This window comes from Echinops telfairi, unplaced genomic scaffold (assembly GCF_000313985.2).
Source record: "Echinops telfairi isolate 266 unplaced genomic scaffold, ASM31398v2 ScPeMD7_7468;HRSCAF=8506_0, whole genome shotgun sequence".
Lineage (NCBI taxonomy): Eukaryota > Metazoa > Chordata > Mammalia > Afrosoricida > Tenrecidae > Echinops > Echinops telfairi.
The window spans coordinates 48,382,856-48,395,723 of NW_022111369.1; the positions used below are offsets into that span (position 1 = coordinate 48,382,856).

The following is a 12,868-nucleotide window of genomic DNA, read 5'->3' on the forward strand; positions in this document are numbered from 1 at the left end:
CCAGTCCAGATCAAGTCCATAAGTTCAATATTAGTCCATATGTTTGATACCAATCTATGAATTCCTCTTCAGACTCACAAAACACATGCAATGACCCCGAATTCAGGAAGATCACTGGCCAGTGGGTGGAAAGTCTTGTGGATCCAGTGGTGGTGTAAGCATCTTAGCGCTGGTGTGGGTCTCCATGTGGCTCTAGCATAGCTCCAAGGCTCTAGCATAGCTCCACATGTCTTGTCAGCAGGAAAGAGGAAGCAGAGAGTCTGTCTGTATGTGGCCTCTAGTGAGCTATGTATCTTTGTGGTGCCTCCACATGAAGTCATCAAGCTGCAACCTGTTTGACAGGCTAGACTCCACCTCTTCCCAAGTTGACACCTGATTATGTAACTACCACACTGATCATGTGTATTGCAGCCCGATGTGCAACCACTACACCACTGGGCTCCTAGAAGCAGCAAAGAATGTGCAAATGATATGGGAATTGTGAATGATGAGTATAGACTTGGATATGAAGTTAAGAGGTGGTCAAGGGGCAGAAGAGGTAAAAATGTATGTCTTCTAATTTGAAATGGAAATATTGATGGATTTTAAGTAGGGAAATGGCATTTATGATTTAAAAATGATAATACTGCTTGTTGTACGAAAAAAATAAAGAGTATACATTAATGAAAAAGGCAACAACTCCCCAAAATATGCACCAGAAAAATAAACAAACATTATAGGATAATGAAGAAACCAGACTAATAACAACCTAGCAGTTGTCTCACCTGCAAAAGTTTTGGAAACTATCAAAAGTTTTACAAAAATTTCCTTACCAGTAATAGTCCTTCAAAAAATCTTCTTCAAGGGAAAACCACTATTGACAAAGATCTCTGTCCTAAGTGTTGATCCAAGCGTTATTTGGAATATGTGGTTTGAATTGTTTTGATTTTTCTTTCTTTGTAGAGGAACTTGTGCAATTTTTGTTTTTCGGTAGAAGTTTTGAATGTCAGACACCCTTTCACTGTCCAGCATCCTTTAACCCTATTGTGACACCAACAATCCATCCCATGACAGTCTGTTCTCTGCTTGGTTTATTTATTGCAACGACCACACCGAATTTACAAACAATACTCAGAATTATGGAGGGTTCTTAGGAAAGCTAGTTGGCAATAAAATAAGGATATAATTCTTTTGTCCTCAGTACTTCTTAGCCATGATGGAAGGCAGTCTCTCAAGTTCTCAGTCTCTCAGCCATGTGATCCATCCCTTGGTTTCTGCCCCTCAGCCCATGAAGCCTCCCTGTCACTGTGCTTCAAGGTCACATTGCTGCTTTTCTGTTCTCCAGAAAGGTTGGTGTGGTTTCTCTGCTCCCTCTCATGAGCTAGATGCTGCAGGCTCTGGTGCCTCTGATGCATTTACCATTTCAGGCAGGGAGCTCATGAAGCCCCCTCTAATGATTCTTTTTTCTTAATGGTCTTTCTTTTCTTGCTTCTGAGATGACTCACTTATACTCAGAAGAATGGCAAAACTGACTAATTTCCTGTATTAAAATGCAACTCACCACATTTATCTGGTCTCACGCAATCATTTGGTGGGAATTACAAAGACTCTGGGTAGAAGAGCCATGTCAAGTAATCTCAGTCCACTAGAGGCTGCTCTGAGTCAAAGCGGACCCAATAATGTCTAGTTTTGTTTTGTTTGTTTGTTTTTTAGATGCATGCTCTATTTTATATTTTAGCTCTATTTTATTTTTTATCTTTGATATTCTACTTTACAGTTAAGGTTTCTATTTGTATTTAATAGGCGTGCTGGAATTTGTATGCAGATTACCATTCACCCAGCATTGATTATATTCAAATCTCAAGTTGAAGATGACCACTGCCTATAGGATGCATCTAGCATATACAAGAGACCTTCAAAATGTTTATGGAAAAAATTCCATTATCTTTTCCTTCTATTTTCCATGAACTTTGAAGTCTCTTGTATTTATTAATTGTCTATTATTGTTGTCCATCCCATATGGTCTCTAAAACTGAGTGAGACCTAACTTGTTATGTGCTTGAGGAGTTTATGTTCTAATTACAATAATAAGAAACAATCTCAATAAAAGGTATTTTTCACCAAAGAGGTGCACAGCACTTAAAGGAGTGATGTACGAATGCTGACAGGCTTTCTGTGAGAGGTGGCTTTTGAATAGATCATGGACAAAGAATAGATAGGGGAATGAAGCTGAGAAGAAACAATAGATGAACGGATAGAACAGTCTAGGCCAACATCTCTGTTCGACTGGAGTTGAGGAAGAAAAATTGCGTGGCAGATGTAGACAGGAGACACAAGTATGGCCATCGTAGGCTGGCTTGGAGCATCTGGACTTGTTTTAATCAGCAGAGTTTCGTCAGGCATTTTTTTAAGGAACAGAAAATTGGCTTGGCACTTCAGGACTCTGAAATATACCAAAAACCAAGTTCACTTCCATGTAGTCATTGCTGACTCAAAGCTACCCCCTGTTGGTTTCCTAGACTGTAACCGTTGATTGGTGTAGAAAACCCAATTTTCTCCCTTGAAGTTGCTGGTGGTTTTGAACTGCTGACCATGCAATCACAGCCCAACGCACAACCACTATGGCACCTGGGCTCCTCTGCTAAATAAATAAATCATCAAAAGACAGACTGATGGCAGAACATGATTCAGAAGGGAGGGCTTTGCCATTATTTAAGGATTGAAAGTGAAAATAGGAATATAGATGATAGACGGGCATGTGATTTAGTTATGATGCGTTTCAGGACCAAGTAGAACATTCATCCAGGTAAGTTTCTATTGAAAGTGATAATCCCAATCCAAGAAACCTTAAATGTCTGTTTCCTAACCATAAATGGTATTTCAATAAATCAGAGTATAAGAATGTATGATCAATTTCTATTTCCAAAATTTCAAAATGTCCCCTTCAGTGATTGTAGGTGTGTTAGGCATGGTTCTCTAGGGAAACAAAACCAGGTCACTTATTTTATATATATAGTGAAAAGGAATACAACAGCTGATTAGTCCACACAACAGGACAGAAGGCTCAATTCAACTCACTTTGGTGGAACAGTTAATATACCGAAGGTCCTTCGTACTCATGTAAGCCTGCTAGTCCAAGGTCAAGGAAGCAGACAATGGAGTGGCTGGAGGTATGGAGTCTTCCCACAGGCAAGATAAGCACAGACTCTGCAGGCAGGAAACATGGCAAAAGTGGGGCAGCAACAGCAGGAAAATGAGATGTTGAGGGGGGTAGCAGAGACCAGTTGTGCCGCAGCAGCAGCATAGCAAAGCAGTTCACAATGGAGCCTGAAGACCTAGTGATGCACCACAGAATTCACCATGCTTCACAGGTTGGGTTGGCCCACAGGTAGTGCAGCACACAGATGAGGCAGAGCAGCTAACTCATGCAGTGGTGTGCTGGTCTGATCACCAGGGAGAAAGAGGAAGTGGCAGGACAGGAAGAGTCATTTATCTTAGTCTCCCTCCAATCAAGCTGCAATCTGATTGAGAGATTGAACTCTACCCATATGTTTCCATGGGAGCCACGCTGGCACCAAAAATCCATCACGGTAGGAAAAAACACTTGTGTATTCAAATTATACTCCATTCAGTGAAATTCAAAATTCATTTCTCAAGGGCCTACAATGTTGAAAAACTTCAAAAAAATTTAATGTCCTTCCCATCTTTTTCACTTTGACTCCCTTTACTTATCTTTCTTTCAGACAATTCAGTTTGAAACTGGCCCAAAGTTTCCTGCTTCCTTACTCCATGAGAAGCTTTTCAATGCTCAGAAGAAAAGCCTGGTGACACACCTCTGGAAAAGCAATCATCGAGCAACAGTTCCATCCGACATATATGGGCCATCATACACTTGAATTGACTCGGAGGTCTGTTTTTCTTTGTTGTTTTGCTCTTGCTTTGTTTTAATCCATTTGTAATACAGAGGTTGGCTCTCAACACTTTTCATTAAAGTTTTTTCCCCATTTAAAACTGTGGCATATCTCATTAGTTTATGGGAATGTGTCCCATTTATTTTCACTCTTAGCAATAAAGACTGATTCTGACCATCACTCAGAAGAAGTTCTAGAGTTCTAAATGGTTTTTGTTAATACATGTTTACTAAGCTTTGATTATATGCCAGGCATGGTATTAGGCTCTGGGGACCCAAAATTATATGGAAAATAATAGTCAAAAATACAAAAACCTGGAAAAAGCTTAGAGATATACTGTTGTCAGAGTATATGTTAATTTATAGTTTCTGATTTTCTATGGTCTTATATCTCTCTGTAATAAAAGAAGCAGTTATAGGTATTATCACTACATAATTGTAGCACAGGGAAACCAAGAGTGAATGTTGTATCCGGTAGGAATCTGAAATCATTGGATTTGCTTTGTATATACTTTTTGAGAGTTTTATGGGTAGAGTTTAATCTCTCAATCAGATTGCAGCTTGATTGTAGGGAGACCAAGATAAATGACTCTTCCTGCCCTGCCACTTCCTCTTTCTCCCTGGTGATCAGACCAGCACACCACTGCCTGAGTTAACTGCTCTTTTTGAACATCTCTGTCTAAGGACTTCAAAATTAAGCTTCCATTCTTCTTGCCAAATGCCACATTATTAAAAGATTTGCTTCTCTATGACGTCCAAATGTCTGTTAGACACGAGGGAGTTCTGGTGCCCTTTTGTTTGCTCCTGCGGTTCTAATTGGAAAGGTGGGGTCACCTGTGAAATGATTCCCAAAAGACCGATAAAATCTTGCTTCCAGAGTAAGCCAAACAAATTAAGGGAGATGACAAAAAGTAGTAGCAAATACCTTCATGAAATCCACATTTTCAAAGCTAAACAAATAAACACTTCTATCCTGTTTCCCTGAAAATAAGATAGTGTCTTATATTAAGTTTTGCTCCCAAAGATGTGCTAGGTCTTATTTTCAGGTGATATCTTATTTTTCCATGAAAAAGAATATGGTACACATTTATTGTTTTATTAAAAGAGACCTTGCACTTCCTGTCTGCTCTGGCTGCACTGCAGCCAACAGTGAACTGCACGGCGGTGCCTGCAACTACGATCCGGAGTCCAGAATTACGGTAGCTTCAGGGGGCCTTATTTTATGTACTGTCATGCAGATCATAGCTCACACATCATCCTTTGGTTATAAACACCAAGTACCTACACACATATGCAAGTATGCCCTACTTGTATCCACACATATACACTTGTATGTGTGTGTATATCATTTCATATGCTTGTGCGCCTAACTCATGCACAAAGGGTTAAGCTGAGAGGGTCAGACTTGGAAATCATTTCCCAGAGAACGGATTTATTCAGCAAACCCATATACACAAGTCACTATGTATTTTATATACACCAAGATTGGTTATAATCATAAGATTTTGTTTACATTTTTCCCCTAGGGAGGTTGTTCAGTAAATGCTTTCTTCACAACATTCACAGAAATAATTGAAGCACAAAGCCACAGGAAGCAACATTATTTCAATATATATACGTAGTAGAGATAGAATAATCACACTATCTCTCTTTTGAACCCACTGTTATTGGAAGCTCCTCCCAAATCTTCCATTACTAATTCCTGATTGGGTTTTTCAGCACTTTTATTATAAAGCACATTTTCCCCAAGTGTGCTCTGAAAGGTAGATTCCTGAGCTAACTGATTAGATGTGTTGATGGTGCTGTTCACTTTCACGCTTAGAGGCCAGCCTTTCTTGGGCTTTGCTCTCCTTTGACAGAAGTGAAGCTGAAATGCCTCTTGGTAACCACGGCGAAAATTCTCATTGAAGAACCCATAAATGATGGGGTTGACACTGCTGTTACAAAAGGCCAGCCAGTGGGCAAAGGGGTAAATGTAGATGTTGATGACACGCAGTTCATTTGGAGACAGGTCAGCATAGTCTGAGAGCATCATGACAGTCCACAGGGGCAGCCAGGAGAGAATGAAAAGCAAGGCCACTGTCAGAAGCATTTTAATGACCTTCTGCTTCTTCTTGGCCAGTGCGTGCCACTGCTCCTGGTTCTGCTTGCTCCTGTGCGGGACTGCTGTCTTGATGAGTGAGACGCCAATCCTTGCGTACATGATGACCATGAGCGTCAGGGGAGTCAGGTAGATATTGGCAAACAGCACGGTGGTGTAGATCTTCCTCATTTCCTGATTCGGCCAATCTTCTCGGCACCAGTAGACTGGGCTGGTTTTATTCTGGGACTTGAGTCTCACTTGGTAATATTTTTCTTCTTGTACATGTAACATTACCGCCGATGGACACATAATGGTGATGGCCAGGACCCAGATGACCACAATAATGGAAAATGCTGTCTTAATAGTGAGCTTTGGTTTAAAGGGGTAGACAACACTTCGGAACCTGCAATCAAAGGCAAATGCAGTGAGGCACTGATTAATCACTTCTGACTGAATCAAGAATCAAACCCATTTTAGTAATTATGAGTCACTCACCCTCATATATATTCACTCAAAAACATGGAAAATTACCATTAATAAAGATACATGCATTCCTCTTTTTCTATAATTACAATATGAATCAATGGAGAATATCTGATATTACTATTAGTAACTGTAATAATGGTAACTAAAAGCAAAAAGTTTACTTTCATTTAATCAATACTGATTGAAAGCCTCATCTTCCTCCCTCAAAGCATCCGGTGGTTTCAAACTGCTGATCTTGCAGTTAGTAGCCCAATGATAACTAGCATTTATTAAACATGAACATTTAAAAGGTTTTTTTAGACATTATTCTAAGTTTTGTATGGATTGACTTAAAAGTCTTGCTCATAATTACACAGAAGTTTGGCTATGGAGGGAGGAAAGAGGTTACCAAACAGAGCTCATTGGAGAGAGAACTATAGAAGATCAAAGGATAGACCTGACTTGAACGGTTAAAACCTTGTCAGTTGATCATGCCTCTGATGCACATTAGGCCTGATCTGGTTTTCAACATTTTCTGTATTTTGTTGTTGTGGTTCATCTTAGGGTTTAGCTCAGATATCTTATCATTGGGGAACCCTCTTAATTTGTGTTAGGCTTTTCTGTTCTCAGCATATGAAACCCCAGAAAATGAACCTGTGGGGACAGCATGTAGAGTAATGGTTTCTGGGGTGGGGGAGGGACGAATAGTGGGAGGAGCCGTGTGTAAAAGGGAGCTAATGTCAAGGATTTCAGAAAGGAAAAGGATGATTTGAAATTGATTGTGGCAGCATTTGTATGATACTGCGTGATGTGATTGAACTATGGAATGATATGGTATCTGTATTAACTCCAAATAAAATAGTTTTGAAAAAACAAAAGTGATTTAACCATGGAGAGAGAGAGAGAGACAGATCACTTTCTTAACTTCTGCAGAGTATTCACTTGACTGCTTGCTCTGTGTGTGCACGCTGTAGACTTAAATCAATAGTGACTAATATACTATTTCTATTTCTTCCACCGGTCCTTTTGTGGGTCCTTCAACTTGTTTTGATCAATGAGACTTTAGTCAGCATGGCACTGTCAGTTAAGCATTGGACTGCTAACCATATAGTCAGTGGTTCAAACCCACCAGCAGCTCTTCAAGAGAAAGGCTCTTTATTTTATTTATATTAATTATAGAAGGTTGCCATGAGACTGAATTGACTCAGTGGTTGTTGGCTTGGTTTTGGGGGTTGCAAACAGAAGGTTTTTAAGTGCTTGAAAATTGGGATAAATTGTCCTTTTTGGAGCTAATTTCCAGGTTATAAAGATACTTGAACTGCATAAGTGGTCATGTGAAAAAGACCCTGGAGGGTGGTAAAAGCCAGGCGTCTTTGTCCTCCCCTGCCTTACCTCACAGATGAGCGTTACTGCTTGAGTGATTCTTCTTACAAGGCATGGAGCCCGAGGACCAAACAGAGTGCATAGAATCACGATTATTCAGAAAGAAAAGTGCTGTTGTTTTAAGTTATGAGGCTTATTGGTGGTTTGTTGCACAGCTACAGGAAGCAGGGGATTTTCCTTATGAGTTCTGATTATGGGCCTTCCTAACATTCTGTCTTCTAATGAGAGTGAAGATTCAATGACAGTATGTAAAGTAAACCTGATCCATTTTATCTTTAGTAAGCTTTTGAGACTCTTAATGTCACTTCTGATCCTCATTATGTTAATTAAAAATAATGATCACATTATGTAACTGTAAGGACCCTCGGTGGTTCAGGGGTTATAGTGCTTCGTTGCTAACTGAAAGGTCTGAGGCTCAAATTCATCAGCTACTCCACAGACGAAACAGGTGTCAGTTTGAAGCTATAAAGATTTGCAACCTGGTGCAGTTCTACTTTGTCTTACAGGGTCACTATATCAGAATTGACTGACTGGCCACTAAATTTAATTTAATATTTCAAAGTTCCATCAACTATTTAATCTTTTTTTTTCTTTTTAAGATTATTCTATGAAACTGAAATGTTATGAAAAGTTTTAATTTTTCAAATACGTCTTATGAGTGACAGGATAGCAATTCTAAATTAACTTATTTGACATGTCTTGAAAGAATGACAAATTAACTTTGGCTTTACTTGTTCCATTATTATTTTTCATAAATCCTTCTTGCAAATGTAAAGTCTTCTGCTTTAACTAAGTTTCCCCTCAGCCTCTTCATCTATAAATCCTCCCACTCATCCACCCTTAAAGTGTGCATACGGAATGAGTGCATGACTCTGGTACTTTGCTCTTTTTATAGACTAATAATGGAACTTCAAATATTGTGTGTTATCTGTTTCAATATGTGTATTCCTATATTTTGTCTTCCATGCTCTAGGAATGGAAATAAACCAGACAGAAATGATTTCTGCAGAGAAACAGTCATTAGAAATCACATGTAATAATTGATAAAACTATGCTAAAGATTTTAGATTTTATCCAGAGAGCACTAAGGATTCTGTAGAAATATTTTTGACACATGGCAAAGAATCGGTTAACAATGTGCTTGACACAATGGATGTATGTGTGGATTGTGATAAGAGTTGTACAATCCCCCAATAAATTGATTTTAACAAAAATCAGTTAACAACATAAATAGATTAATTTTATTTCTATAAAGAGAATAAATTAAAGACCGATTTGACTAACGACATTCGGTATTTAGGAAGCAATCTACACATTATTATAGACAAAGGTCAGAAGCATAATGCAAGAGAAAATTTAGGAATAGTTAGCACTTACAACTGACAGGTTATAGAGAGTAGCTAGAAGGACAGATAACAATAGAACTCAATGCTTGTAAAATTGAATTATGTGAAGGATCCAGCCAATCACTGACTTAGGGCACTTGAGAAAACAAAACATGTTTTTGGTGTTTTTTTCTTTCAGAGTTTTTGGATGCGAGTGAGGTGCTGGTAGTAACAATAAGGTCAGTTCTGGCATATTGAATTTGAGGTGTTGGATGTGCAGCTAAAGTGATCATGTTGGCATTTTGGATGTAGTTGTTCATTGCTATTGAGTTGATTCTGACTCAGAGTAAGCCTATGTACAGCAGAAAAAAACACTGTCACCCTGTGCTGTTCTCACAATCATTCTTATGCTTAACATCATTGTTGCAATCACGCTGCAATGCATCTCATTGAGTTTTCCTCTTTTTCTCTGAGCTTCTCCTTTACCAAGCGTGATGTCCTTTTCCAGGGTCTGACCTCCCCTGATAATACCCGTATGTTTGCAGTACATGAGAAATAGTCTTGGCATTATTCACAGGTGTATGTCTAGCTGTACTCCTCCAAGACAAAGATATCTGTTCTTTTAGCAGTTTGTGGTACATTTAATATTCATCATCAACAAAATAACTGAAAGGCATCAATTTTCCTTTGGTCTTCCTGATTCCTTGTCCAACTTACACATGCATATAAGGCAACTGAAAATACCATGACTTGAGTGAATTACATTTTGGATGTTGTTCTTAGGGGCCTTTGAGTTGGCTCCAACTCAGTGATCCTGTATACAATAGATCAAAATGTTGCCCAGGACTGTGCTATCTTTCCAACAGTGGGATCACTGTTGCAGCTACTGCATCAATCCATCTTATTGAGACTCTTCCTGGTTTTCACTGACCTCTAACCTTATTTGTTTTACAAGTATAGCAATAGAATCTAAACATATATATGCTATCCACCATATGTCAAAGCACTAGCAGTTATCTTTTGAAATAGAGCATTTACCCATAGAAGTACAAAGAGGCAATTTGACTGGATTATGGGAAAGTCAAGTCCACAATAGGCCACAAGGGGTGCATTTTTAAATGGGCTTATCTTCTATTATTAGTTTAGAGAGTGTACTGAAGAAAATATGGAATTATTGAAGTCTTTTCTATTGAATATTGAAAATACCATAGACTGCCAGAAGAACAAACTAATCTTTTTTGGAAAAAAGATAGCCAGAATGTTCCCTTGAAGAATGGGTGGTGAGACTTCATCTCAGACACTTTTAACAAGTTGTCAGGAGAGATCAGTTCCTGAGAAAGGACATCATGCTTGATAAAATAGAAGTATAGTGATAAAGAAAAAGGACCTAAACAAGATGAAGACACAGTGGATGAAACTGTTGGATCAAATATAAAAGCAATTGAGAAGACAACGCAGGAAAGGGCAGTGTTTTGTTCCATCGCACATAAAGTCACACTGAGTCTGAACGAAACTGATGGCACCTAACAACAATAACAAAAACAATAAAACCCAAGTTAAAGGGACTTCCAGCAAGATGGCAACCAAGTAACACACACCACAGGGACTCCACAGAAATCAGCGCAGGAGACCAGCTGAGAGGGAAATTCCATGCTGCCAGGTCACAGGACGAGCACCAAAAAGATAAGTAGCACAGATCCACTAGGTTTTGAGGAGGTTTGGGCTTATCACTGTGGAGGCCAACGAAGGTTTAACCTTAGCTTCTCAACAGTCTCGGTCAGAGCTGGACTTCTTTAGCAAGCCCAATGCCTTTACTTCAACTCAGCCACAGCTTGCCGCCACCTCTGGGCAAGGTTGAAATCCCTCCAGCCCCACGGTCAGATGATCAGGGCTCAGCTTTATCTTTACTATCTTTACTGTTGTTTCTCTCTCTTGTATCTCACCTCCCCCTGCCCCTCAGCCCTTCCCCCACCCCACCCCCCACCCCCTGTCAACAGGCTCAGTTTTTTTCTCTTCGGTTTTCTCTCACATGCCCTGTCAAGCTCCAGGCTACTCTCCTTAACATAGGGCTGGGAGAGCTCTACCCTCTGCAGCTTAACACACAGCTGTGGAAATCCCACCTACCTTATTCTGGCAGAAATCCCACCCACTTTCCTCTGGGGAAAATCCTGCCCACCTGCCCTCTGCAGGGTAACACATGACTGGGGAAAGCCTGCCCACCTTCCTCCAGGGAAAATCCTGCCCATGTCATTGGGGAAGCTCCTGGCGGTCTTCTGTGGTCCCACATGACTGAGGAAACTTCCTTCCACCTGTCATAGTGCCTCACATGACCTAAGGCAGCTCTGCCAATACCCTCCAGAATTATGTGCTGCTGCAGGAACCAATTCCCAACCTCTTCAGTGATCTAGCTGACTAGGGAAACCCCACCCACCATTCACAGTGCTCTAAACACAAGTGGAAACACCCACCTGCCTTATGCGGCACTCCCATTGCAGCAGGTAACCCTGCATGCCTATGCAGCACCCCAAGCTGCCATGGGCAACACCACCATGGCTTCCTGTGAGATCAAACAATGCAGCACTATCCTCAAGGATCCACAACCATCCAACCAGGGACCCCTGAGAGGACCATGCAACTTGCCCTCCAAATAACAGAACACTGGTTGTCTAGGGAAATAATGAAGCACAGGAGGATAAGGGTTAAGCCAATCCCATAGTGTAATTAGCTGCAGGCAGTTCGAAGAAGCATTCCTACTAGTTTCCCCCAAAAAGCTCAGTGCTCTTGGACTTTCTGGAAAATGGCATTTGGCTCCTCTAAAACAACACAATGAAAACAGCAATTAGCCCCAACAACCTCAACATAAAAAGAGTAGAAACAAAAGGCAATGTCAGAAGAAGTCCTGAACCTAACGATGTGCATAGAAAAATCAGATATTGACCTGCCAGAGAGAGAAATTTTCAGAATGCTGCTTGGAGTAATACAGGATATGAGGGAAACAATACAGAAAAAGGATGAAATGATAGAGGCAATATAAACCATACACCAAAGGGAAATACAAGAGTTTAGGGGCGAGACAACCAGAACCAGTAGCAAATTTATGGACTTTGCCAACCAACTGAAAGAGGCAGAGAACTGCATCAGTGACATAAAGAACAGCCAAGCAGGCTGTAACAAATGTGAAAAAAAAGTCAAATAAGATCATCAGAGAAGCTGAAGAAAATCTGAGAGCTATGTCTGATGCTGTAAATAGAAACAATATCAGAGTAATTGTATTACCAGGGGACGACACAACAAACAAGTCAATGGCAAAAATTGTGAGAAAATTCTTGGAGGAAAACTTCCCCAGCTCAATGAATGAAAACCAGGCAACCATTCAGGGGGCTGAAAGAACACCAGCTAGAATGAATCCCAAGAAGTCACCAAGGCACTTAATTGGTAACTATCCAACTTTGAGTAAAGGGAGAAAATCAAGAGAACCACTAGGGAAAAACAAGCTGTCACATATAAAGATACCCAAATAAGAATATACTCAGACCTATCTGTAGATACTATGAATAAGAGGAGAGAGTGGAGTAGCATATTCCAAAAATTTAAGGAAAATAACACAATCCCAAGAATGCTGTACCCAGCTGTATTAGTCTAGGTACTTTAGAGAAACAAATCCACAGCAACTCATGTATAAGAGTTTTATGTAAAGAAAGTGTGCATCACGAAAACATCCCA

General features: G+C 40.0%; 1 protein-coding gene across 1 annotated transcript in view; it reads right to left on the bottom strand.

The window, feature by feature from the left end:
- Window positions 1-5,301: 5,301 nt before the first annotated feature.
- NPFFR2 (neuropeptide FF receptor 2) overlaps window positions 5,302-12,868 on the bottom strand; it is a 32,629-nt gene continuing 25,062 nt past the window's right edge. The window contains exon 3 of the mRNA XM_004703367.2: window positions 5,302-6,375. Coding sequence (XP_004703424.1) covers window positions 5,526-6,375 — 850 coding nt within the window. The 3' untranslated portion in view covers window positions 5,302-5,525. The remainder of the gene's footprint in view (window positions 6,376-12,868) is intronic.